General features: G+C 43.6%; 1 protein-coding gene across 3 annotated transcripts in view; it reads right to left on the bottom strand.

The window, feature by feature from the left end:
- ELP6 (elongator acetyltransferase complex subunit 6) overlaps window positions 1-20,837 on the bottom strand; it is a 65,468-nt gene extending 44,631 nt beyond the window's left edge. Inside the window, exons 1-2 of one of the 3 annotated variants that reach the window (XM_029588195.1) lie at window positions 20,616-20,837; window positions 188-266 (exon numbers count right to left, since the gene is read on the bottom strand). In XM_029588195.1, the coding sequence (XP_029444055.1) occupies window positions 188-266; window positions 20,616-20,669 (133 nt within the window). In that variant the 5' untranslated portion in view covers window positions 20,670-20,837. The remainder of the gene's footprint in view (window positions 1-187; window positions 267-20,615) is intronic. The other 2 variants (XM_029588194.1, XM_029588192.1) reach the window with 2 other exon arrangements.
- Between the last annotated feature and the right edge of the window lie 2,642 nt (window positions 20,838-23,479).

Genomic DNA, 23,479 nt, shown 5'->3' with positions numbered 1-23,479 from the left:
AACAAAAAGACAAAAAAAGGAAACTGCAGAGTCACTTTTGTTTGATAGAGCAAGACCAGATAAGAAAGTCCTAAAGTAAATGTTCACAAGTGGGAAAGATCCTAATCGCTGACTTCAGGGAGGGCAGATAACTTTCTGCTCCCTTTGGGTTTTGTAGCTCCTTGTGTTTCAAGAATAGGTCACATACCTCTAAGATAGAGAGAGAGAAAATGATGCACAAGGAAGCTGCCATCCGTCTTGACGTCACAAATCAAAGTCAATTCCCCCTTCAAGAATATAAGAAATAAGCCATTAAATATATAATGGAAATAAAACTGAATAGTAAGAAAAAAAAAAAAGAGCTAATTTTTTAAAGAATAGATATTTTCTTTTAATACGTCCACCGGGGCTGATAGTGGTTCTATATACACAATGGTAACCCTGCATTGGAGGAACCGAAGACTGCTTTTACAGTGCTAGGGGGCAGCACTACAAGGAGCTCTGTTGGAGTGAGTTTTTTTATTCACAGGTGTGTTGCATTCCTCATTTTGAGTACAGAAGGATGTATGACAAAACAGCAAAAGGAAAGGAGATCGTACGCAATGTAATGTTCTTCTCAGATGTCATAAAAAAAACAGTCAACAAAATATACACACAGAACACATAAGTATGGAAATCACAAGCAAGACTGTCTTAATAAACCTAATTCACTAACCTCGCATACATACATTGAAAACATTGTAAAACTATAGTAATGTGTTCTTCTGTGCTTTTTAATTATTTCCCCTCTCACACTCATACAGACATCTATACTCACTCATTCGTACATAGCACCACTGCTTATAAGATCTAAGTGTACATTTAACCTAAAGCCAAACAAATTGACTATATTAATTATATGGCCTGCTGCAGACTGACATTCCTAAGAAAACAGACATTAAATCATCAACATCTTCGAGACCATTTGAATTTGCAATATGATGACAGACTCATAATAAAAGGCTTCCAAAGGGAAATACATTTTTTTAAAAAAAACCTTCAAACAGTTTCCTGTTGGCATACTAGTTTCTTGAGCTGAAAGATTTAATTTTATTTAAAAGTCTTGTATTCTACCATAATGAACATTAATCTTTGCTACTTATCTGTGTTGGGCCCTGTTATCTTTATCCCTTTTGATGAATATACATTTCTTCGTTACCATTATGGCCAAGTCAGTTAAGCATGACATTATGTACATTATCTTGCATTATTCTTAAAACCCAATAATGTTCTTGTGCCATCACAAGGCACTTTCACTTTAAACATTCTCCATATTTCCCCAAAAACCTCCTGCCAAAAACACTCTTTTACTACAATAATAAAAACTGATATAGGTATATACACAAAAGCCTTCACTTAAAGGTCTCTCCTCCGAGCCTTGATTCAGGGCTAGATTCACGCATTTCATACTCCAATACGCTAGATGTCTGATGCCGTAACCATTTAATCTTATAATTTAGTCTCATGATTTCACCTTGTTAGATGTACGTTATGCTGCACTCATGCTAATAAGTCTGATGTAAATCTAAGTTTGTTGACTTATTTGTAATAGTTGTAAGTCTTGTTCTTTGCTTTATCTATAAGTTCATATGAAGTTAGCCTTGTTATTTGTATCCACTTGTTCGATGTAATTTCCAACTTTGGTTCTATGTAAACCGACGCGATATGTACTAGTACATGAACATCGGTATATAAAAGCCAATAAATAAATAAATAAATAAATTTAGTACAAATATCAGATTCCATAAATCCCATCCTATAAAGCCTACTTTTGTCCATATAGGCAAAGTGGAAGATCTTCAATTGAGTTTTTGTAATATGCATATCCACTGAAACTGAATGTGCTTGTGTACAGTAGTAGGTAAAAGCAAGTTTGCTTACCGTTCACGGTGTTTTCCATAGATAGCAGGATGATTTAGCCATGCTATCTAGGTGACATCATCCGGGCATCACAGGGTGGAGCTGTCTCTCTCTAAGCTCGAAGAGCTTTCCATTTGTGCATCTGCATGGCTCTACCTGCACTCTTCCAGTGAATCTCCTCAGTTAATCATTAAACAGATGTATGGATGTATCATATGGTTGCCAGGGAGTTGAGAGGGAACGCATAGCTAAATCATCCTGCTATCTATGGAAAACACCGTTTATGGTAAGCAAACTTACTTTTTTCTGTCAACAAGCAGGGTTATTTAGCCATGCTGTCTGGGAGTCCCCAAGCAGAAGTTTGCTCATGTTACTGTACTATCTCTAGTTACATGCTCCAAAAAGGAACCTTTGCTCAATGAATAAAGGCCTCCTCAAAATCCCTCATGCAAAAACCACGCATCTATTAGCAACTGGTGAGAGAGCTATATCCATCGCCAGCCCATCTCTATGGAACTCTTTACCTTTCAATCTAAGAATTAAATCAGACACCAAAACCTTTAAAAAAGAGTTAAAAACCTGGCTGTTTACCAGAGCCTTCTCAGACGCACTCAGTCATCAACACCAACAGACTCCCACCCAATAAAACACCAAGAAAACAGAGATACCATCTGGTCCACCCATGAAATCTCAGCACAACCACGAAACCCACGATACGCTGCTCAAGAACTTTTCCATTAGACAATAACCAACACCCTCCCTGTTAATTCTACCATTGTTACCTAACTCGTTCAACTATTATATTCTCTGTAGAAACCCTGATGTTACTCTGTCCACCTATTATGATTACTGTAAACCGTTATGATGGCAAAACCGAATGACAGTATACAAAACATGTTAAATACATTAAATAAAAAATAGATAGCAACCTGTCCTTTGTGGTCAGCCATTACTGTTGTTGGACGTGATGCAATACTGCTAATCCCAAATCACTGTTCGCTGCTGTTGATCCAGACAGTAATGGGATGTGAAAGTGTGAACAGACAACCACATTACTGCTTTGCAAATCTCTTGAATTGGTACATTATGCAGGTGCGCTAATGAAGTCACTGTAGCTCTGACCTGATGTGCTTTTATCGGATTATGAAGTACTTTTGAATGTGACCTGTAGCAGAATTGGATACATTGAGTTATCCAATTTGATAATGTCCTTTTCTTTACTGCTCTCCCAGGGTCATTTGGATTAAAAGAGACAAAAAGTTGGGATGTATGTCTAATTGCTTGAGTTCTTCTTTAGTAATTTATTTAATTAAGAACTTTTCTATACAGACATTCATATAAAATATCACATCGGTTTACAAAGAACTTGGTTAACGCAACAAAGAGACAAAGTTACAATGAACAGGGAGGGGGTAACTTGGAGGGGAAAAAGAAAATATAGAAATTAAAGTGGTAAGGAAGTCATGGTTAACTCGATACAGCATAATTTGACTAACTGGGAAGTCAGAGGTGTGACCACTGGAATCCAGTGATTTCTAAACTATGGCTTATATACAACAGATTCTATACTAAGGCAATATACAATGGATATATACAGTAGCTAAAATTAGTCAGGTGTGACCACTGGAGATCATATGGAGATAATATGCTAATGACCTTTTACAGTCCAATGTTTGAAGTGCCTTTTGTCTTTTATTTGTACGCAGTTTAGGGAAGAAGGTGGGCAATGAGATTGGCTGGTTTAGGTGGAAGGCTGAAACCACCTTTGGTAAAAAGGACAGATGTGTACACAACAAGACCTTATCATGGTGGAACTGAAGGTATGGATAATTGATTACTAGGGCTTGAAGTTCACTTACTCGCCTAACCGATGTGACTGTAATGAGAAGAGTACCTTCCAAGTGAGGTATTTTAAGGATGCAGACTCCAAGGATTTGAAGAGAGCTTCCATTAGATTTTCCAGGACAATATTTACGTCTTACGGTACAGGAGGCTTTTTACTCCTGGGGGAATTCTGCCAAAAAAATTTAAAATTCTGCGCACAAAAACTGAAAATTCTGCAAACTTTATATTGGTCAAAATAACACAATTTACATGACAGTCTTTAAGTAATTACATTTTAAATTATTACAGAAAAAAGTTATTACTTAAAGTTGCAGAATTTTAAATATTTTGAGCAGAATTTCCCTAGAAATTCACTGTAAGAGTGTCACTTCCACATACACACATCCTCATATAGGCTCCCTCACTCTCTCGTGCACACACATCCCCTCATACAGGGCCCTCTCTCTTGCATACACACCCACACAAGCTTCCTTTCTCACATACATCCTCACACAGGCTACCCATGGCCTGGATTTTCTAAGATCGCACTGGTTTGTGAATCGCGCGATAACGGGGGGGGGGGGGGGGGGGGCGGGCCTGAGAAAGCCGGCAACGATTGCACCACAGCGGTGTTATCGCTGCCAGCTTTTGCACCCAATAGCACCAACGTGAAAGGTGGTGCTATTGGGTGTGCTACTGGCAGCAATAAGGGGTCTTACCTTATCGCCTCCAGCGAAATTTCCACAGCATCCACCCTGACGCCTCCTCTTCCGGTGCCGACGCTGCCCCAATCTAGCTATCGCATGTGAAAAGTCCCTTTTCGCATGCGATAGGGTTAGAAAATAACCCCCTATTCTCTCTCTCACGCAGCCCTTCACACAGGCTCTGTCTCACACATACACAATCCCTTCACACAGGCTAGCACCCTCACATACACACGAGCTCCCAATCTCTCACACACATACACACTCCTTCACAATCTCCTCATATAGGCTCCCTCTCTCTGAAACCCACACTCAAGCATCCCCCCAGCCCCCCTCTCTTACCTCCCTTGCTCTCTCTCACACCCTCCCCTTCCCCACACCCCTCTCCTCATATAGGCTCCCTTCTCTGAAATCCACACTCAAGCATCCCCCCCACTTCCCCCTCTTACCAACCAAGCTGTCTCTCACCCTTCCCCATACCCCCCTTCCCCCTCCCTGGTTTTATGTATTTTCCGCCTTTCTGTTACATTGTAAACCAGCATGATGTACCCATGAATGTCGATATATTTAAAAGCTTATAAATAAATATAGACTCTCTCTCTGAAACCCACTCAAGCATCCCCCCACTCCCCCTCTTACCAACCAAGCTGTCTCTCACCCTCCCCCACACCCCCCTCTCCTCTCTCACACACACATTCTCTCTCACCGGCATCCCACTCCCCTCATATAGGCTCCCTCTCTCTGAAACCCACACTCAAGCATCCCCCCCACCCACCCACCCTCTCTTTCCTCCCATGCTCTCACACCCTCCTGCTCTCTCTCCCCCTCCCCACCTCCCCTCTTACCAACCATGCTCTCTCACACAAACATATTCTCTCTCACTGGCATCCCCCTCCCATGCTCTCTCTCACCATCCCCAACACACATTCTCTCTCACCGGCATCCCCCCCCCCCCAATGCTCTCTCTCACACCCTCCTGCTCTCTCACACACACACTCTCTCTCTCACTGGCATGCCACGGAACGCGCTCCGTTCGCGGCGAAGATGAAGGTCCAGTGCGCCGTTCGCAGCGAAAAGGGAAGGCCCCCATGTGCCGCGGGACGCGCTCCGTTCACAGAATGCCGGGGTCTCCTCTGCTATTTTCTGCACAGAATTTGGCAATTCTGCACTCCGCAGTAGCACAGAATTCCCCCAGGAGTGGCTTTTATACTGGTGGGTGAATCTGTAGTAAACCCCTCATAAGTCATGAAATCAGAGGATGAAAAGAAATTGAGGAACTTCCTTCTGTTGTGTGATAAGCCGCTATAGCACTTAGATGTATTCGTATGGAAGTGACTGCTAAGCCTGTGGTAAAAAGAAAGTGGAAGTATGTCAGTAAACCTTTTGGGGAGCAAGTGAAAGGGTTAATTCTCTGCTGGTTGCACAAATTTGAGCATCTTTTCCACTTGAAGGTGTAATTCTTCCTGGTGGATGGTTTTCTGGTCGCTATTAACACATCGGTGATATGGAGTAGTAGTTGGAAATGTCCTAGGACTTCCCGCTCAATCTCCATGCTGTCAGTTGGAGGGAGGAGCGCATCAGGTGGATGAGACTTCCCTTCTCCTGCATCAGTAACTGCAGGCTGCTTCCCAGAGAGACCGGTGGCTGAATGGAGAGATGTACTAGCTAAGCATGCTACGTATGTCTTGGCCATGCTGGAGCGATAAGTATCATGTCTGCCTTGTCCAATATGAATTTCTGAATCGTGCGCGTTATTAGTGGAATTGGGGGATAGGTGTACAATAGGCCTTTTGACCATGGAATCAGAAAAGCATCTTGGGATATCCTTCATTTGCTGGGAAGAATCGAGCAAAAGGTGTTTAGCTTTATGCTGTGCTCAGATACGAAAATGTCTACGCATGGAATTCCCTAGTGATTGAAAAGATCCTTCACTACCACCTGGTTCAGGGACCATTCATGTGGGTGGAAGATTCTGCTGAGTCTGTCTGCCCTAGTATTTGCCAGTCCTGGCAGATAAGATGCCTGAAGGATTGTTCCATTCTTCTCTGCCCATTCGACGATCTGTACTGCTTCTTTGCAGAGAATCCTGGAACCTGACCCTCCTTCTTTGTTTATATGGAACATGGCTACTTGGTTACCCGTGTGTTTCATTACGGACTTCCCTTGAAGAGCTGGCTGGAAAGTATTCAATGATTTTTTATTGCCCTAAATTCCAATATATTTATCTGGAACTGGCGTTCTGCTGGGGACCATAAACCCTGCATTTTTAGATAGAGAAGATGAGCTCCTGAGCCCTTTGTTAAAGCATCTGTCGTGATTATTAATTGATGATGGGGAGTTCTGAATAGCACTCCTATTGTCAATGCTGAAGACATTAGCCACCAGGAGATGTCCCTTTTCATGGAGGTTGTTATGCAAATTCTCTTCAACAGGGGTTGTTTGCGTTGATTCCATTGATATTTTAGTCCCTATTGCAATCGCCTCATGTGGAGACAGATACGAGCGATCACATGTATTGCTGCTGCCATATGACCCAAAAAGATTAGCACACAGCTTAAGAACATAAGAACATGCCATACTGGGTCAGACCAAGAGTCCATCAAGCCCAGCATCCTGTTTCCAACAGTGGCCAATCCAGGCCATAAGAACCTGGCAAGTACCCAAAAGCTAAGTCTATTCCATGTTTCCGTTGCTAGTAATAGCGGTGGTTATTATCTAAGTCAACTTAATTAATAGCAGGTAATGAACTTCTCCTCCAAGAACTTATCAAATCTTTTTTAAACACAGCTATACTAACTGCACTAACCACATCTTCTGGCAACAAATTTCAGAGTTTAATTGTGCGTTGAGTGAAAAAGAACTTTCTCCGATTAGTTTTAAATGTGCCACATGCTAACGTCATGGAGTGCCCCCTAGTCTTTCTATTATCTGAAAGAGTAAGAACATAAGAAAATACCATACTGGGTCAGACCAAGGGTCCATCAAGCCCAGCATCCTGCTTCCAACAGTGGCCAATCCAGGCCACAAGAACCTGGCAAGTACCCAAAAACTAAGTCTATTCCATGTTACCATTGCTAATGGCAGTGGCTATTCTCTAGGTGAACTTAATAGCAGGTAATGGACTTCTCCTCCAAGAACTTATCCAATCCTTTTTTAAACTCAGCTATACTAACTGCACTAACCACATCCTCTGGCAACAAATTCCAGAGTTTAATTGTGCGTTGAGTGAAAAAGAACTTTCTCCGATTAGTTTTAAATGTGCCCCATGCTAACTTCATGGAGTGCCCCCTAGTCTTTCTACTATCCGAAAGAGTAAATAACCGATTCACATCAACATTAACATCAAACCTTTCCCACAGCGTACTGTGGGAAAGGTTTGATGTTGAGAAAATAGGCACTGAGAGTGTAGGATCTAGGCTCTGTCGTCGGGCAGGCACATTCTGCATTTGAGCATGTGAATCCTTGCTCCAATTAATTGAAGAGTCTGGATAGGATGGAGGTGGGATTTTTCATAGTTTATGATCCATCCCAACTCCTCTTACCACTGAATTGTTTCCATCAAAAGGTCCTGCAGTGTCTGTGCGTTTCGAGAAACAATGAGCCAGTCGTCAAGATTCAGAAAAATTCAGACTCTCCATTTTCGCAAGTGCGCCACAACTACTGCAAGACATTTTGGGGCGGATTTTAAGAGCCCTGCTCGCGTAAATCCGCCCGGATTTACGCGAGCAGGGCCCTGCGCGCCGGTAAGCCTATTTTACATAGGCCTACCGGCGCGCGCAGACCCCGGGACTCGCGTACGTCCCGGGGTTTTCGGAGGGGGGGCGTGTCGGGGGGCGGGCCCGGTCGTCGCGGCGTTTCGGGGGCGTGTCGGGAGCGTTTTGGGGGCGGGTACGGAGGCGTGGCTACGGCCCGGGGCGGTCCGGGGGCGTGGCCGCGCCCTCCGTACCCGCCCCCAGGTCGCGGCCCGGTGCGCAGGAGGCCCGCTGGCGCGCGGGGATTTACGTCTCCCTCCGGGAGGCGTAAATCCCCCGACAAAGGTAAGGGGGGGGTTTAGACAGGGCCGGGCGGGTGGGTTAGGTAGGGGAAGGGAGGGGAAGGTGAGGGGAGGGCAAAGGAAAGTTCCCTCCGAGGCCGCTCCGATTTCGGAGGCGGCCTTGGAGGGAACGGGTTAGGCAGCGCGGCTCGGCGCGCGCCGGCTATACAAAATCAATAGCCTTGCGCGCGCCGATCCAGGGATTTTAGTGGATACGCGCGGCTCCGCGCGTATCTACTAAAATCCAGCGTACTTTTGCTTGAGTCTGATGCGCAAGCAAAAGTAGGCTGATCGCGCTTCTTTTAAAATCTACCCCTTTGTGAAGACTCTCGGGGCAGATGAGAGTCCAAAAAGGAGTACTTTGTATCGATATTGTTGATTCGCATCCCGGAAACAAAGGTATCACCAATAAGCCTTTTGGTTGGGAATGTGAGTATATGCATCTTTCAGGTTCAGAGAGCACACCCAATCGCTGGGTTGTAGAAATGGGAAGAATGATTTCAAAGAGGTCATTTTGAATTTTTGTCTCTTGACAAATTTGTTGAGAGAATGCAAGACTAGAATGGGACAAAGACACCCTCCCCGCCACCGACGTTTTGGAGATAAGGAAGTATTGGGAATATTAGCCCTCATTGAACTGAGAATCCGGAAGAGGATGGATTGCCCTATGGTTTATCAAGTTTTCACCTCTTGATGAAGCAAGGGAATGTGAACGCATTCTCGTGAGTTCTACATGATGTGGTAATAGGGGGGAGATGAGTGAACGCCAGTCTGTACCCATGGAATATTATATTGAGGACCCATTGATCAGTTGTGATTCTGGACCAGGCTTGGTAGAAAGATGAAATCCTGCCCCTGATCTGCAGTGGAGTTGTGGCTAATTGTCTTTCAAAAACTCTGTTGTTTTTGAGGTTGTGTCTTGCGGTGTTTGGGATCTTTGACTTGTTGGACGGTTTCTTTGAGGTTGTTGCCCTTGCGGTCTTGGCTGTTGGAAAGAGGGAGACCTATACGGATGGTAATATGGTTGGTAGTTCCTGTACAGTCTATGTTGGTAGTATCCTCTTTTTATTGTGAATAGTTGTTGCGACCGTCGCTGCCCGACGTCTCCACTCCGCCCACCATACCTCTTTGGCGACTCCCTCTTTGGTTGATGGAAGTTTGGCTGCCGCAGCATCATTTTGCTGACCTCCTTCGGCATCCCCGGACCGGCTAGAAGCTGCCTTCCGCCATGTTCTCCTGAGGCCTAAGGGCGCACGCGCAGAGCGGCCCCGACTCAAGTACCAGCTCTGGCGCGAACCTCAGGGGCGTCCCCCTGAGATGATGATGTCATCATCGCCAGATATTTAAGGTCTCTTGTTTTGCTAGCTAATCGAGTTAGCAAAGGGTTTCTTACCTAGCTGCCTCCAGGTATAGCTGCGGATGAGATTCGATCTCCGCTTACTTTGCTACTCTGCCTCCTCGGACTTTACCAGGGGTACCTGCTCCTCGGGGGCCTCACTCTCTCTCTTGCTTTTCAGGTCGCAGTCTGGAACCGGTACTCGCTCCTCGAAGGCCCACATTCCCGGATCTGCTACTGAATATAACTTCTGCCAGGAAGTCACCGCTGCCTACAACACCAGTGAGTTCCCATCTCTCTCTCAGAGCTTCACATGGAACCAGGTACTCGCTCCTTGAGGGCCTACTTCATTCCAGCTCCTGGGCTGTTCCAAGAGACTATTGTGTGAGTGTTACCATCAAGGTTCTGTTCCTGAACTCTGTATACTCTGCCTACTCACTATCTCAGTTTCTCTACAGCTCAGCCATCCTGGGATCGCTGTTCCAGTGCCTGAGGGACTACAGCCCAGCCGGGCTCTTCCAGCTCACTACGGCCACCTTTGGTGGTTCTCTAAAACAGTTTAATAAAAGAACTAGTGTGTGTCTGTCTCCCAACTCTGAGCCTGACCGGTGGTCCCTCTCGGGATCTTCCCTCGTGGACGTGGTCATCTGCCACCGGCCCAAGAATCCACCCACAATTATAACAAATAATAACAATAATATTACTTGGTAGTAGAATGACTGTGAGTGGGTGAAGTCAGTTATTGTATCGCCACATTTAGTTCTTTTATCTGAGAGACTGTTTCTCTCAGCTTCTCTCCAAAAAGGTTATCACCTTTGACATGGCAAGTTGGCTAATTTCTCATGAACATCCTCAAGTATTTCACTGGGGCAAAGCCAAGTCATGCACATGGCTGCAAAGGAAGCTGCCAAAGACTGTGCTGATATGTCAAAGTCCTTGTAAATAGTTCTCAGCAGGTGTCTTAAACCTTCTTGTAGGTCTAGCAACAGTTGTGGTGCTTCTGCGTCCTCTAGTGTTACCAAGACGAATGGTTTCAGGTTTTGGACACATTCGTAAAGGTGTTATGTAAAATTGGTGTTGCTGTATACGGGCATTTAGCATTGAACTTTGAAACACCCTTTGTCCAGCAACATATTGTCTTTCCCTGAGGGCATGTTTGAATGTAGTCTTGTTTTCTTTGCCTTTTTCATGGCTGATTCAACTACCACTGAGACATGTAGAATTTGGATTGTGCTGTAATGAGTAGATTTCTGCATCCTGTATTTTAGGTCTAATTTCCTGAATGCTGTTACTATGGTGTGGCAGGATTCCCACACCTTATCCATGACAGAATCCAATAGTGCATGTGAAGGAAGAGCAGTTGGCTCTGATGGAACCTACAAGATTTTTAAGATACCCATTGTTTCCGTTCTTGGATCGGGAATCTTGTGGGTCTCCACTTTCAATAATGTTCCCACCTTCACTACAAATTTTGAGTAGGATAAATCTTCCTGGGGGTGAGGTAGTTCTTCTGGTGGGCCTGAAGTGTTGCCTGTCAAGCTTCCTGATGAGGACATCTGGTAAAGGAGGACTGTCTGTATCTTGTGGACTGAGCTGTGCAATTGCAGGTGACAGAGGGTGTTCCGAATGAGGAGAACGGTTCCATCTGGACGGAACTGGAGAGTGAGGGGGAAACAGATATTTGCTGAGAAGGCAGGTTGACAAAGGATTTCAATTGGAGGTGATTTGGGACATAGTCTCCTCCGCAGATGTATCTGCCCCTTGGACATGTCTCCTCTTAGCCTTGTGGGGCAAGGCCAGTGAGGCAGAACCCGGCGATGGCTGAGTCTTGCAGATCTTCATTTTAGGTGGGGGAAGCACTGCCCTGACAATATTTTCTGTGGTGCTCCAGGTCTGGGCGTTGGAGATTCATTTATTGGGATATCAGGTCTGAAGAAAAGAGGAACGACTATGATTTCCTAAAGAAAGGTCCCCGTCTGAATGAGTTGAGTCTGGAGAGGAGGTTACTTCGACCAGAGAGTCTTGGTCTAATTCTTGATCAGATAGCTACAATAAAGACCTAGGTGATCTAATGCAACTCTGATGAAAATGTTCTGGTCAAATAATACATTTTGAAATACCTTTGAGGATTATTGGAGTGTCGCATTCAGAAGACTTAGACCAAGGTGAGGACACCTTTAATTGAGTTGACTTTTCTGATGTTTTATGATGTGTTGTCTCTGACTCACTGATCTGTTTTTGATGGATACAGGACTTTGTGTGCGTTGCTTCATGCAACGTCTTAGCGTGTATCGATTTGTGCAACGCTATGACCTGCACTGATGTAATCGATATTTTTACTTGCATCAGTTTCAACGCATTATGCGTCAATTTTCTTGATGCTTCTGCATGCGCCAATTTCTCGGACGTCTTGGCTTGCATCAATTTGTCCGAAGATCCAATTTGTGGCGATTGTTCTGATGCTTTCTGTTGCGTTGATTTCAACACTGTTGGCCTTTCTGATGCCTTGAATTGTGTCGTCTTCAAACGTGTTGACGCGGTAAAATTTTTTTCATTCGTCAATTTTCATGTTTTAACAGCCTGTTTTCTTTTCCCCTCAGATCCCGCTGATGAAGCTCACCTTACTGGGTCGAAGTGTTGAGTTTTCAGTCTTGGAGAGGATTGTATAGATCTCCCTTCCCTGGGAGAGGGGGCATAGGATCCTGTTATCTCCTACCTTAATTTTGAAATTTTTGCGGCTCTTTGCCGTTAGGCTCAGGGAGACATTCTCCCACAGTCTTTACAGGCTGCTTGATCATGTTCGGGACCGAGGCACAGGTAACAGTAGTTGTGACCATCGGTCATGGCCATAATTTTATCGCACTGGCAGTACTTATTCAGCATCGTAGCACTTAAAAGTGCTTTTTTTTTTTTGAGAAGAAAGTTATGAGAGCTACTTTACGCGTCTGTGCAGACCACGGAAAAAATGAAACTGAGAAGATTCATTCAAAGAACTGCACAGCAGCACAAACGGAAAGCTCTTCGAGCTTAGAGATAGCTCCGCCCCATGATGCCCGGACAGCATGGCTAATTGAGCATGCTTGCAGGTTATCCACCCAATGATTACTTTGTGATTCTAACATTTTCTTTGATGCTGCTTCTCCCTATTTTATACACACTATAATAGTATTCTTATTTTTGCAACATTTACAGAAGCATAAGAATATAAGGAGGGTCAGACAAAGGACCATCAAGCCCAGTATCATATATCCAATCAAGTTCACAAGTGCCTGGCAGGATCCCAAAAGGTTGATAGATTTCGTGCTGCTTATCTCAGGAATAAGCAGTGGATTTACCAAAGTCTTTATTCCCTAAAGACTTTAGAACTGTCTTACAGGCACTTAAGATTAGACTACTGTAACTCACTATTCTTAGGTCTTCCCGCAAATATAACAAGACCATTGCAACTTCTGCAGAACTCTGCAGCTAGACTCTTGACAGGTACTAGAAGATCTGAACATATCACCCCAATATTAAAAGAACTTCATTGGCTGCCGGTCAAATACAGGGCCCAGCATAAAATCTTATCACTAATACACAAAACCCTCTACAATGAAAAAATTGAATGGCTAACCTCTTCACTTCACTTCCACACTCCCTCAAGAACCACCAGATCAACCGGAACAGGGATGCTACCAATTCCTTCCCCCAAAATTGCCCACCTAAATAATGTAAGAGAGAGATCTCTCTCTATTGCTGGACCCCTTCTATGGAACTCTATCCCTCAAGAATTACGACTAGAAGCTGACATCAAATTATTTAAAAAGGGGATTAAAACTTGGCTTTTTAAAAAAGCCAACCAAGAGCTGTTAGCATAATTATCTTACACTTCTGATTTAATACCAAGGTAATGTATATTTTTATTATACTATCTCTACCCTAACTATACTACCTCTCCGACAGGCTGATTCAGAAAAACGCACGGGAGAGCTGGCGAGTGCCCGCTCTCTCCAGTCGACGCTCAATTTTGCCGGCGTCAGTTCTCAAACCCGCTGACAGCCACGGGTTTGGAAAACGGACGCTGGCATAATTGAGCGTCCGTCCTCCGACCTGCGGGCCGCAGGCCAATTTTTTATTTTTATTTTTTTTACTTTTGGGGCCTCCGACTTAATATCACCATGATATTAAGTCGGAGGGTGCACAGAAAAGCAGGTGTTAATTTCTGAAAGTAAAATGTGCGGCTTGGCTGCACATTTTACTTTCTGTATCACGCGGGAATAACTATTAGGGCCATCAACATGCATTTGTATGTTGCGGGCACTATTAGTTTGGGGGAGGGGGTTGGACGCGCATTTTCGACGCGTATTACCCCTTACTGAATAAGGGGTAAAGCTAGCGCATCGAAAATGCGCGTCAAAATGCGGGTTAACACTGCACTCCACCGGCCTGCAAGTGTTTAAATTTTGATTATTTAGCATACTATTTAGTTTGATATGTTAATTATATTATGAAATAACGTATTTACTTCTTTCTTCTTTGGAAATGCAAATAATTTTAAATGATTAATTGCTAACTACTATAAACCGATTTGATATGCTTGCATGAAAAGTCAGTATATAAAAATTATTAAATAAAGTGAATAAATAAATGTCCACCTTAATAATGATTTTTGGACTTTTCCTCCAGGAGCTTGTCCAAACCATTTTTAAATCCAGCTATACTAACAGCTTCCACCACATTCTCTGGCAACAAATTATAGAGCTTGAGTAAAAAAAAATAATTGTCTCCCATTTTAAATGTACTACTTAGTAACTTTATAGCATGCTCCCTAATCTTTGCACTTATTGAAAAAGTAAACAATTGATTTGCATTTAACCATGCCATTCCACTCATTTTATAGGCCTCTATCATTTCTCCCCTCAGCCGACTCTTCTCCAAGCTGAAAACCCCTAACCTATTTAGCCCTTCCTCACAGGGGAATCGTTCATCTCCTTTATCATTTTGGTTGCCCATCTCTAAACCTCCTCAAATTCTCCTATATCTTTTTTGAGATGGCGGTGATCAGAACTGCACACGATATTCAAGATGCAGTTGAAACATGGAGTGACACAGAGGCATTATGATATTCTCTGTTTTATCCTCCATTCTTCTCCTAATCGTTCCTAGCATTCTATTTGAATTTGACTAGAAAAGTGTGTCATAAACAAACAATGAAGACAACAATGATTTTACAAAGGACAGGTGGAACTTTGCTTTGCTGGAGCACAGGCAATCCCTAGACTTCTGAAAATCATTCTGAAGTGACAGGAAAAAAACACCTCACAAGATACAGCACAAAATGAAAAGAATTCAAAACCCAAATCTAGATCTGTTGGAATACACTATCAAGTGCAAGTTTAAAGCCCAGCTTCCAATTCACAGGGTGATCTGTTTACATCATAAAGCCTGATCCAAAGTTTTAGAAAATCATTCACTTTTGGCACAGGCAACAAAAATATGAGCCCACATTTGATTTGAATGTAAAATACTACTATTTTAAAATACTATTATAATGTAAAATAAAACTATTTTACAGTCAATAATCTTTGCTAAACTAGATTACTGCAACTCTATACTATTAGGTCTTCCATCATCTCACACCAAACGCCTTCAGATGGTTCAAAACATGGCAGCGAGAATATTAACAAACACACGGAGAAGAGACCACATATCACCAATCCTCAAAGACCTGCACTGGCTGCCAATTCACTACAGAATCATATATAAGTCCATAACCACTATTTACAAAGCCATCCATCAACTCTCTCCGCTTAACCTTCAAATTCCACTCAAAAAATATACCTCCTACAGACCAATCAGAGAGTCCTACAGAGAATCCCTACAAGTACCACACGGCACATAACCGCCAGAGACAGGGCTTTCTCCACTGCAGGACCTACACTGTGGAACTCCATCCCACCAGATTTGCGACAAGAACCCTGCCTTCCTACATTTAAGAAAAAACTCAAAACGTGGTTATTTATGAAAGCCTTTCCGGACCTAAACTGAACCACTAGTAATCATTAACTAATCGCTTAGACTCTGCCTTAATATGGTAATTAATAACAAATGCTGCTATGTACATATATGTTCACTCTGTTAAAACCCTAACTTCTTTTCTCTGTTCCAAGTTGTATAACTCCCTTGTTTTAATGTAACTGCAATCCTTAACCTTCACTTGTTTGATGTTTACCATTATTATCATTATCATTATTATTTATTATCTGTTTTTGTTCCCTCTCCATGTTAATTGTAAACCGACATGATGTGATATTCATCGCGAATGCCGGTATAGAAAAACTTAAAATAAATAAATAAATACATACTATGGCCATCACTCAGCAAATTAAATGAAGTGGCTTAAATACAGAAATGCCTTCCTTGATAGCATGCAATCATCACAGAAACACAGAATATGAATCCAGATAAAGACCGCAGGGCCCATCAAGTCTCCCACCAATTATTATTATCACCAACTATTAGCCAATTAAAAGCAGAGAGGGAGATTTGAATCTCTGAATTTTTACTTAAATTGCCTGAACTGCTGGCGCCGCGCGCCTGCGTCGCGCGCCGAAAGAGCGCGACAAAGGGGCTGGCCCCTTTGTGCGCCCCTTCGTGCAGCCACTGAGTTTGTGAAGAATTTAAACAAAATATACTAAAGGAAGGAATGGAGAGAGGAAAGGGAAGAGAAAAAGAGAAAAGAAAAAAAATCCTTTCTGTTTGTTTTTTTTTTGGCTCATAACTCTAATTTCACAATTATATCACCTCTTCAGTCACTCGGTACCCTCTCAACCACAGACACACTCCAGCAAGCTTCACTTTGACCCAAATCCCTAACCTACTGACTAACTTCAGGACTACTATTTTTTCTTCTCCTCCTTTCTCCAGTGGCTTTCCTTATCTGACCACGCTGCTATCAAAGACTTCCTGCTCGTCTAAAGTCTTTCAATTTCTGGACCTACAGCAATAAAAGAGCTTGCCCCTACTTCTCGCCTATTCACTCAGTACCATTAAATAATGCACCAATCAGAAATGTTATCTCGCCACATTCCCACTATCAAACACTTCAACGTGAATTATAAACCGGCTAGATTTCTCCAACACTCCTCATTAACCAGAACATTAACACCTATTATGGTAGCACCTATCACTCAAATGTTAGGTCTAATAACTTTCTCCATCCTTCTATTAAATACACAATCTCTTCTAAAAAAGATCACCCTACTAAACGATATCCTCACAGATGAAAAGCCAGATATATGTGCGATCACTGAATCATGGCTAAAAGACACTGACACAGCCATAATAAATCAACTTCCCACTGACACTTACAATGTTTTCTCCATTCCAAGGATCAAAAAGAAAGGTGGAGGTATTCTCCTGGCTGCCAAAAAAAAATTTAACCTTACAGTTCAAACTACTTCCCCTTCCTCCAAAATGGAGACTGGCCTTTTCAAATCTAAGGATCTTCAAATCTGCCTGATCTACTCCCCCCCCCAGCATACTTGAGAATAACCCATCTCTACTAACTGAATTTATTATCAAAAACCTTGATATTCACCTCCCAACAATTATTCTGGGGGATTTGAACCTACACTTTGATCGCATCCCTCTAACCCCAGCCTGTGAAACTTTACTGACCTCTCTTAATGCTCTAGGCTTTCAACAAGCTGTGACTAACCCGACTCATAAAGCTGGTCATACCCTTGATGTCATGTTTACTAACTCCCATATTGATACAAAACCTCCCCTCTGCACTCCCATTCCTTGGTCGGACCACTTTCGGATAGACACCTGCTGTACAATAAAACAATTACCATCTAATGTTCACAGCAAAAAAACCATCTACTTCCGAAAACAAGGTCAAACAGATGAAATTAATAATGTGATATCAGAAGATCTCAAAAATTTAGATCTCACAGATGCTGAAACAGCTACCTCTTCTTGGTTTAAAATTACTAGTAACATAGCAGAGAAACTCTGTCCTATTCAATCCAAGGAAATCAATTCCAAAAAAATAATAAGGAAAAAACCTTGGTATACTCCCGAACTTAAAGCTATGAAAACGGAGCTACGTAAGACAGAAAAAGAATGGCGCAGAAACCAAAATTCCACGACTTTATTAAAATTCAAATCATTACTACACAAATATCGCCAAGCCACCGACAAAACAAAAAAAGATTTTTATGCTTCCAGAATTCATCAATATCAATTCAACCCTCAAGCACTTTTCCAATATGTCAAAAGCCTTGTTACTGCTCCAACTCACAACAATTTAAACAACAATGATGATTCAAAATGTGAGGAACTAGCTACATTCTTTTATAACAAAATACATTCTATTTTAACGCGATTTAATTCATTTCCTGCTCCTTTACACACCAACCAAGCTACATCAGCCACTCAAGATAAATTTGAAACAAAGCTATCTAATCTTGAGATTACTACTGGTATTGAAGTTGAGTCAATTCTAAAGAAAATGAAACCAGCTTTCCACCCCACCGACATATTACCTACTAAGACTCTTCTCACAATATGTTCTACAATAGCAAAACCTATTGCAAAGATTCTTAACAAATCCATCACCACAGGCATAGTTCCTTCTATACTTAAACATGCTATCATTACTCCAATGATAAAAAAATCTAACCTAGATTCATCTGATCCAGCAAACTTTCGTCCAGTATCAAACCTTCCCTTCCTCTCAAAGATTATGGAAAGAGTCATCAACAAACAACTATCTGATTATTTAGATGATCATCAAATACTCTTTCCATCTCAATATGGGTTCAGAAAGTACCACAGCACGGAAACACTTTTGATATCTCTTTCTGAGGTGCTACTAAAAGCTTTAGATGCTGGCAAATCATACCTCATCGCCCTTCTTGATATATCAGCGGCTTTCGACACGGTAAACCACAACACTCTTATTACCCGTCTTTCTGAAATAGGTATCTCGGGATCGGCTTTACTATGGTTTCAGTCATTCCTGAGCAATACAACATACAGCGTTAGATGTGGACGAAGTGAATCCAAGCCAAGAAACCTCTCTCAAGGAGTCCCCCAAGGATCTTCTCTCTCCTCCACATTGTTCAATGTTTACCTTACACCGCTATGCCGGCTACTCTCTAAATTGGGTCTTCAACACTTCATCTACGCAGATGATGTTCAAATACTCATACCTATAACCAGCACAATCACAAATGCACTGAATACCTGGAAGGTAGCTTTATTAGAAATTAAAACTATCCTCACAGACAACCAATTGGCTATAAATACCAATAAAACTGAACTTATCATAATTTCACCTCCAAAAAATACAATACTGATCAACTCTGATATTGCTCAAAACAACTCCACTATTTCACAACAAGTACGCAGCCTTGGTATCATCATTGACAGCAATCTCACATTTAAAAAATTCATCGCGGATACGGTAAAAAATGGTTTCTTTAAGCTATTTACGCTTAAACGGATTAAATCTCTATTATACCAATATGATTTCCGCACAGTTTTACAAGCAACTATTTTATCAAAGATTGATTACTACAATGCTCTGTTACTGGGTCTACCCAAAGCCACCATTCAACCTTTGCAAATGCTGCAAAATGCAGCTGCCCGCATTATCACCGACACAAGCCGCCATGATCACATCACTCCAGCTCTTCAGTCTTTGCACTGGCTTCCTGTGGCTTACAGGATAATTTATAAATCTATGTCGCTGATACACAAAGCCATTCAAAACAGAGAAATGCTCTGGTTTACAGATGAACTACAATTCAATTCGCCCAACGAGATTCCAGAATTTAGCCAAACTAAATATCCCAGCACCCAATCTGACTAAACTCTCTAGCACAAAAGATCGATCTTTCATCATTGCTGGATCAACAATATGGAACACCATGCCCTCTGAATTACGCCAGGAACTCTGTTACAAAAAATTTAAACAAAACCTTAAAACCTGGCTATTTAAAAAAGCCTACTATCAATGATCTGAATCCTCAACTACTCTTCCTAACTGCCACAATCTCTCATATATTGCTGATATTCTATTAATATAAAGTTATATACTGTATTGTTTTTTGTTTAGTTTCCTTGTTATATTGTAAAGCGCAATGCTGAATTACTGTTTGAATGTAAACCGAGGTGATGTTATTTACGTACCCCGGTATAGAAAAAATCTATAAATACATAAATAAATAAATAATAAATAAATTATACAAAGTTTTTTCTTCTCATTCTTTTGTGGGAAATCTTTGATTTTCTCTTTGTGAAACCTGAACCTCTAATATCTCTATATTTTGCAAAGTAGAGTAAGAAATGCATTTCTGTTCCTATTTCTCCTGTGCTGCACTGCCTACAGAGGCTGGCTTCTTAAGGTTTCCGATTCAAGTTTTGTCCGCAGTTTTTTTTATTTCTAGTTTATGATCACTTAGTCTGTGTTCTACATTGGCCTCTGGATATCACTTTGCCCCTTCCCCATCGCCTTCAATTCTTGTGACGTCACGGGTCAGACTGACGTCATACCCAGAATGCACTACATGACAAGATGTCATGACCAGCTCGGTAATAAAAACTTCAACAAATAACCAAAATAAAAAATACGCGTTGAAGCAGAAACCTTCACACTGTCAATATTAAAAAAGAAAAAAAAATCTAACTTCTAACACATTCGCGCTTCCTTTGCTAGGAAAGTCTGGCTTCTTTTCCAGTCGGCAATAATCCTGAGCAGGTACTGCTCGCTTTATCTCCCCGAACCTCGTTGGGGTTTTTTTTATATCGAGACTCCCGCTGATCTGAGGGTCCCCAAAGCCTCTCCTACCTGCCGCAACTTGTCCGGGCTACTGTTCAATAAATGATTCAGTTCCACAAACATCCTCCTCTTGGGCAAGGCCTAACGCCGTGGTACAAGCTATAGCCTGGTCGCTACGGGGATTGGAGGCCCGCTTACTTGAAAGCACGACTTCTAGTTGCTACGGGTCCCGATTTGGGACAAAGTGCTTCCGTTTTCGGCACCTTCGATTTAAGAAAAGTGGAGGCGTTTCGTTTGCCGTGCGGGAGTTGGGAGAAGGCAGTGGGCGGAGTTTGCCAGTTTTTCCGACGGGTGTGCTTGCTTTTTGCGCTTGTCTTGGGGCGGTTGAAGCGCGAGCTGTTAATAAACAGTAGGCGTTGCAAGTCTCGATGCAATAAACTAATGGTTTGCTAATGCATTGGGAGTTGGAAAATGGATATAAAGAAAATGCTTAGCGTGTATAAAAATAATGCACGTTTTTTCTGCTCGGAAAACATGTTTTATGTGTTCGAATCACGTTTCCTGTGTATAAAATATGACTTTGCACACAAAAAATACTTTCTGCAGAGAAATTCTCTTTTCCTTTTTTTTTTTCTTGTTGTGTGTAAGTGAGACGGAGAGGATACTTGTTTATGTGTGTGGTGTGTAAGTGAGAGGGGGAGGGTGCTGGTGTGTATGTGAAAGTGGGCTCCTCAACATCTTCCAGCCCTCCTACTTCAACAAAGCTGTATTAGGGGCGGTCCACCAAAGCTGATCTGCCTGCCCAAATGCTTGACGTCCTCATCGAAGGCCAGAGTTGCCTTGATGTGCTGAAAAGCGTGAAGTCAGGCCTTCAATGATGACGTCAGGCATGTAAGCAAGCAGGTTTTCAGAGCAAAGGTGCACAGAGACATGACTTTCAGTTGGGACGTTTTCTGTGTAAGCATATCAGAGGCAGCAGAAGCCTCCTTGTGCTTAATACCTGCAGCTTGCTGAATGGGACGCTGTATTTTCAGCTCTGAAGGTAGCCTGGAGTCTGCTCTCGCTCCAATCCTGAGATTATAGGGGTAGGAGGCAGCCTGCAAGTAGCTGCACACCATAGTTTGGAGCTGGAGCTGCTGCAAACACTAAGGGGCGGATTTTAAAACGAGCGCGAATAGCCTACTTTTGTTTGCGCTCCAGGCGCAAACAAAAGTACGCTGGATTTTAGTAGATACGCGCGGAGCCGCACGTATCCGCTAAAATCCTGGATCGGCGCGCGCAAGGCTATCGATTTCGTATAGCCGGCGCGCGCCAAGCCGCGCAGCCTACCCCCGTTCCCTCCAAGGCCGCTCCGAAATCGGAGCGGCCTCGGAGGGAACTTTCCTTTGCCCTCCCCTCACCTTCCCCTCCCTTCCCCTACCTAACCCAACCGCCCGGCCCTGTCTAAACCCCCCCCTTACCTTTGTCGGGGGATTTACGCCTCCCTGTGGGAGGCGTAAATCCCCGCGCATCAGCGGGCCTCCTGCGCGCCGGGACGCGACCTGGGGGCGGGTCCAGAGGGTGCGGCCACGCCCCCGGGCCCGCCCCCGGAACGCTCCCGACACGCCCCGAAAACGCCGCGCGGTTCAGGCCCGCCCCCCGACATGCCCCCGACACGCCCCCTCCGAAAACCCCGGGACTTACGCGAGTCCCGGGGCTCTGCGCTCACCGGTAGGCCTATGTAAAATAGGCTTCCCGGTGCGCAGGGCCCTGCTCGCGTAAATCCGCCCGGTTTTGGGCGGATTTTGGCGAGCAGGGCCCTGCGCGCCGGTGAGCCTATTTTACATAGGCTCACCGGCGCGCGCAGACCCCGGGACTTGCGTAAGTCCCGGGGTTCTCCGAGGGGGGCGTGTCGGGGGGCGGGCCCGGTCGTCGTGGCGTTTAGGGGGCGGGCCCGGGGGCGTGGTTGCGGCCCGGGGGCGTGGTCGCGTCCCGGCGCGCTAGCGGCCCGCTGGTGCGCGGGGATTTACGCCTCCCAGAGGGAGGCGTAAATCCCCCGACAAAGGTAAGGGGGGGGGCTTAGACAGGGCCGGGTAGGTGGGGAAGGCAAAAGGAAGTTCCCTCCGAGGCCGCTCCGATTTCGGAGCGGCCTCGGAGGGAATGGGGGTAGGCTGCGCGGCTCGGCGCGCGCCAGCTATACAGAATTCATAGCCTTGCGCGCGCCGATCCAGGATTTTAGCGGATACGCGCTCCGCGCGTATCTACTAAAATCCAGCGTACTTTTGCTTGTGCCTGATGCGCCAGCAAAAGTACGCCTATTCGCTTTTTTTGAAAATCTACCCCTAAGGGAATGGGGGGAGACAGACACAGCAAGTTAAACCTCACCTTTCCAAGCTAGAAAGAACCCTTTTTTTATACTTAGTGAAGTCTGGAAAATAACCTGATTTTTTTTGGGGGGGGTGGGGAGAGAGACAGTGGCACAGGTGGAACAAGAGGGAAGGGGGGTGGGGCACAAAGGAAGAAGAGAGGCTAGAGAAAAATAAAGGTGTAAGAAAATATCAGTAAGATGTGTGCATTTATTTTTAGTATTTCTTCTCTTGAGCTCAAAAGGGAACACCCCACCTCGTTTAAGAAGCTCCAAGTGGGTGCCTCGGCCCCTGTTGCAGATGAGAACTTGTAATGTGGCCCCAGCACAAAAAAGTTTGCCCATTCCCAGCTTAGAACAATGGTTCTCAACCTTTTTCCCATCGTGATACACCTAATGGACATCACTCACATTTGTGACACATTCACCTCAATCCACAGCTAAACTAAAAGAAAGCCTTAAGTATTACTTTTATTGTTAAGAATGACATAAGGGTAAGGTAAAAGTACTCTCCCAGAGCAAAAGTTTAAAAAAAATTTTTTTCAAGCTGTTGTAATGTACCTAAGAATCAGTAAATCCCTACTCATAG

The sequence above is a fragment of the Rhinatrema bivittatum genome, chromosome 2 (genome assembly GCF_901001135.1).
Source record: "Rhinatrema bivittatum chromosome 2, aRhiBiv1.1, whole genome shotgun sequence".
In the NCBI taxonomy this organism is placed as follows: domain Eukaryota; kingdom Metazoa; phylum Chordata; class Amphibia; order Gymnophiona; family Rhinatrematidae; genus Rhinatrema; species Rhinatrema bivittatum.
Note: the sequence above shows the minus strand (reverse complement) of the source record. Positions and strands in the feature narration are given on the sequence as shown.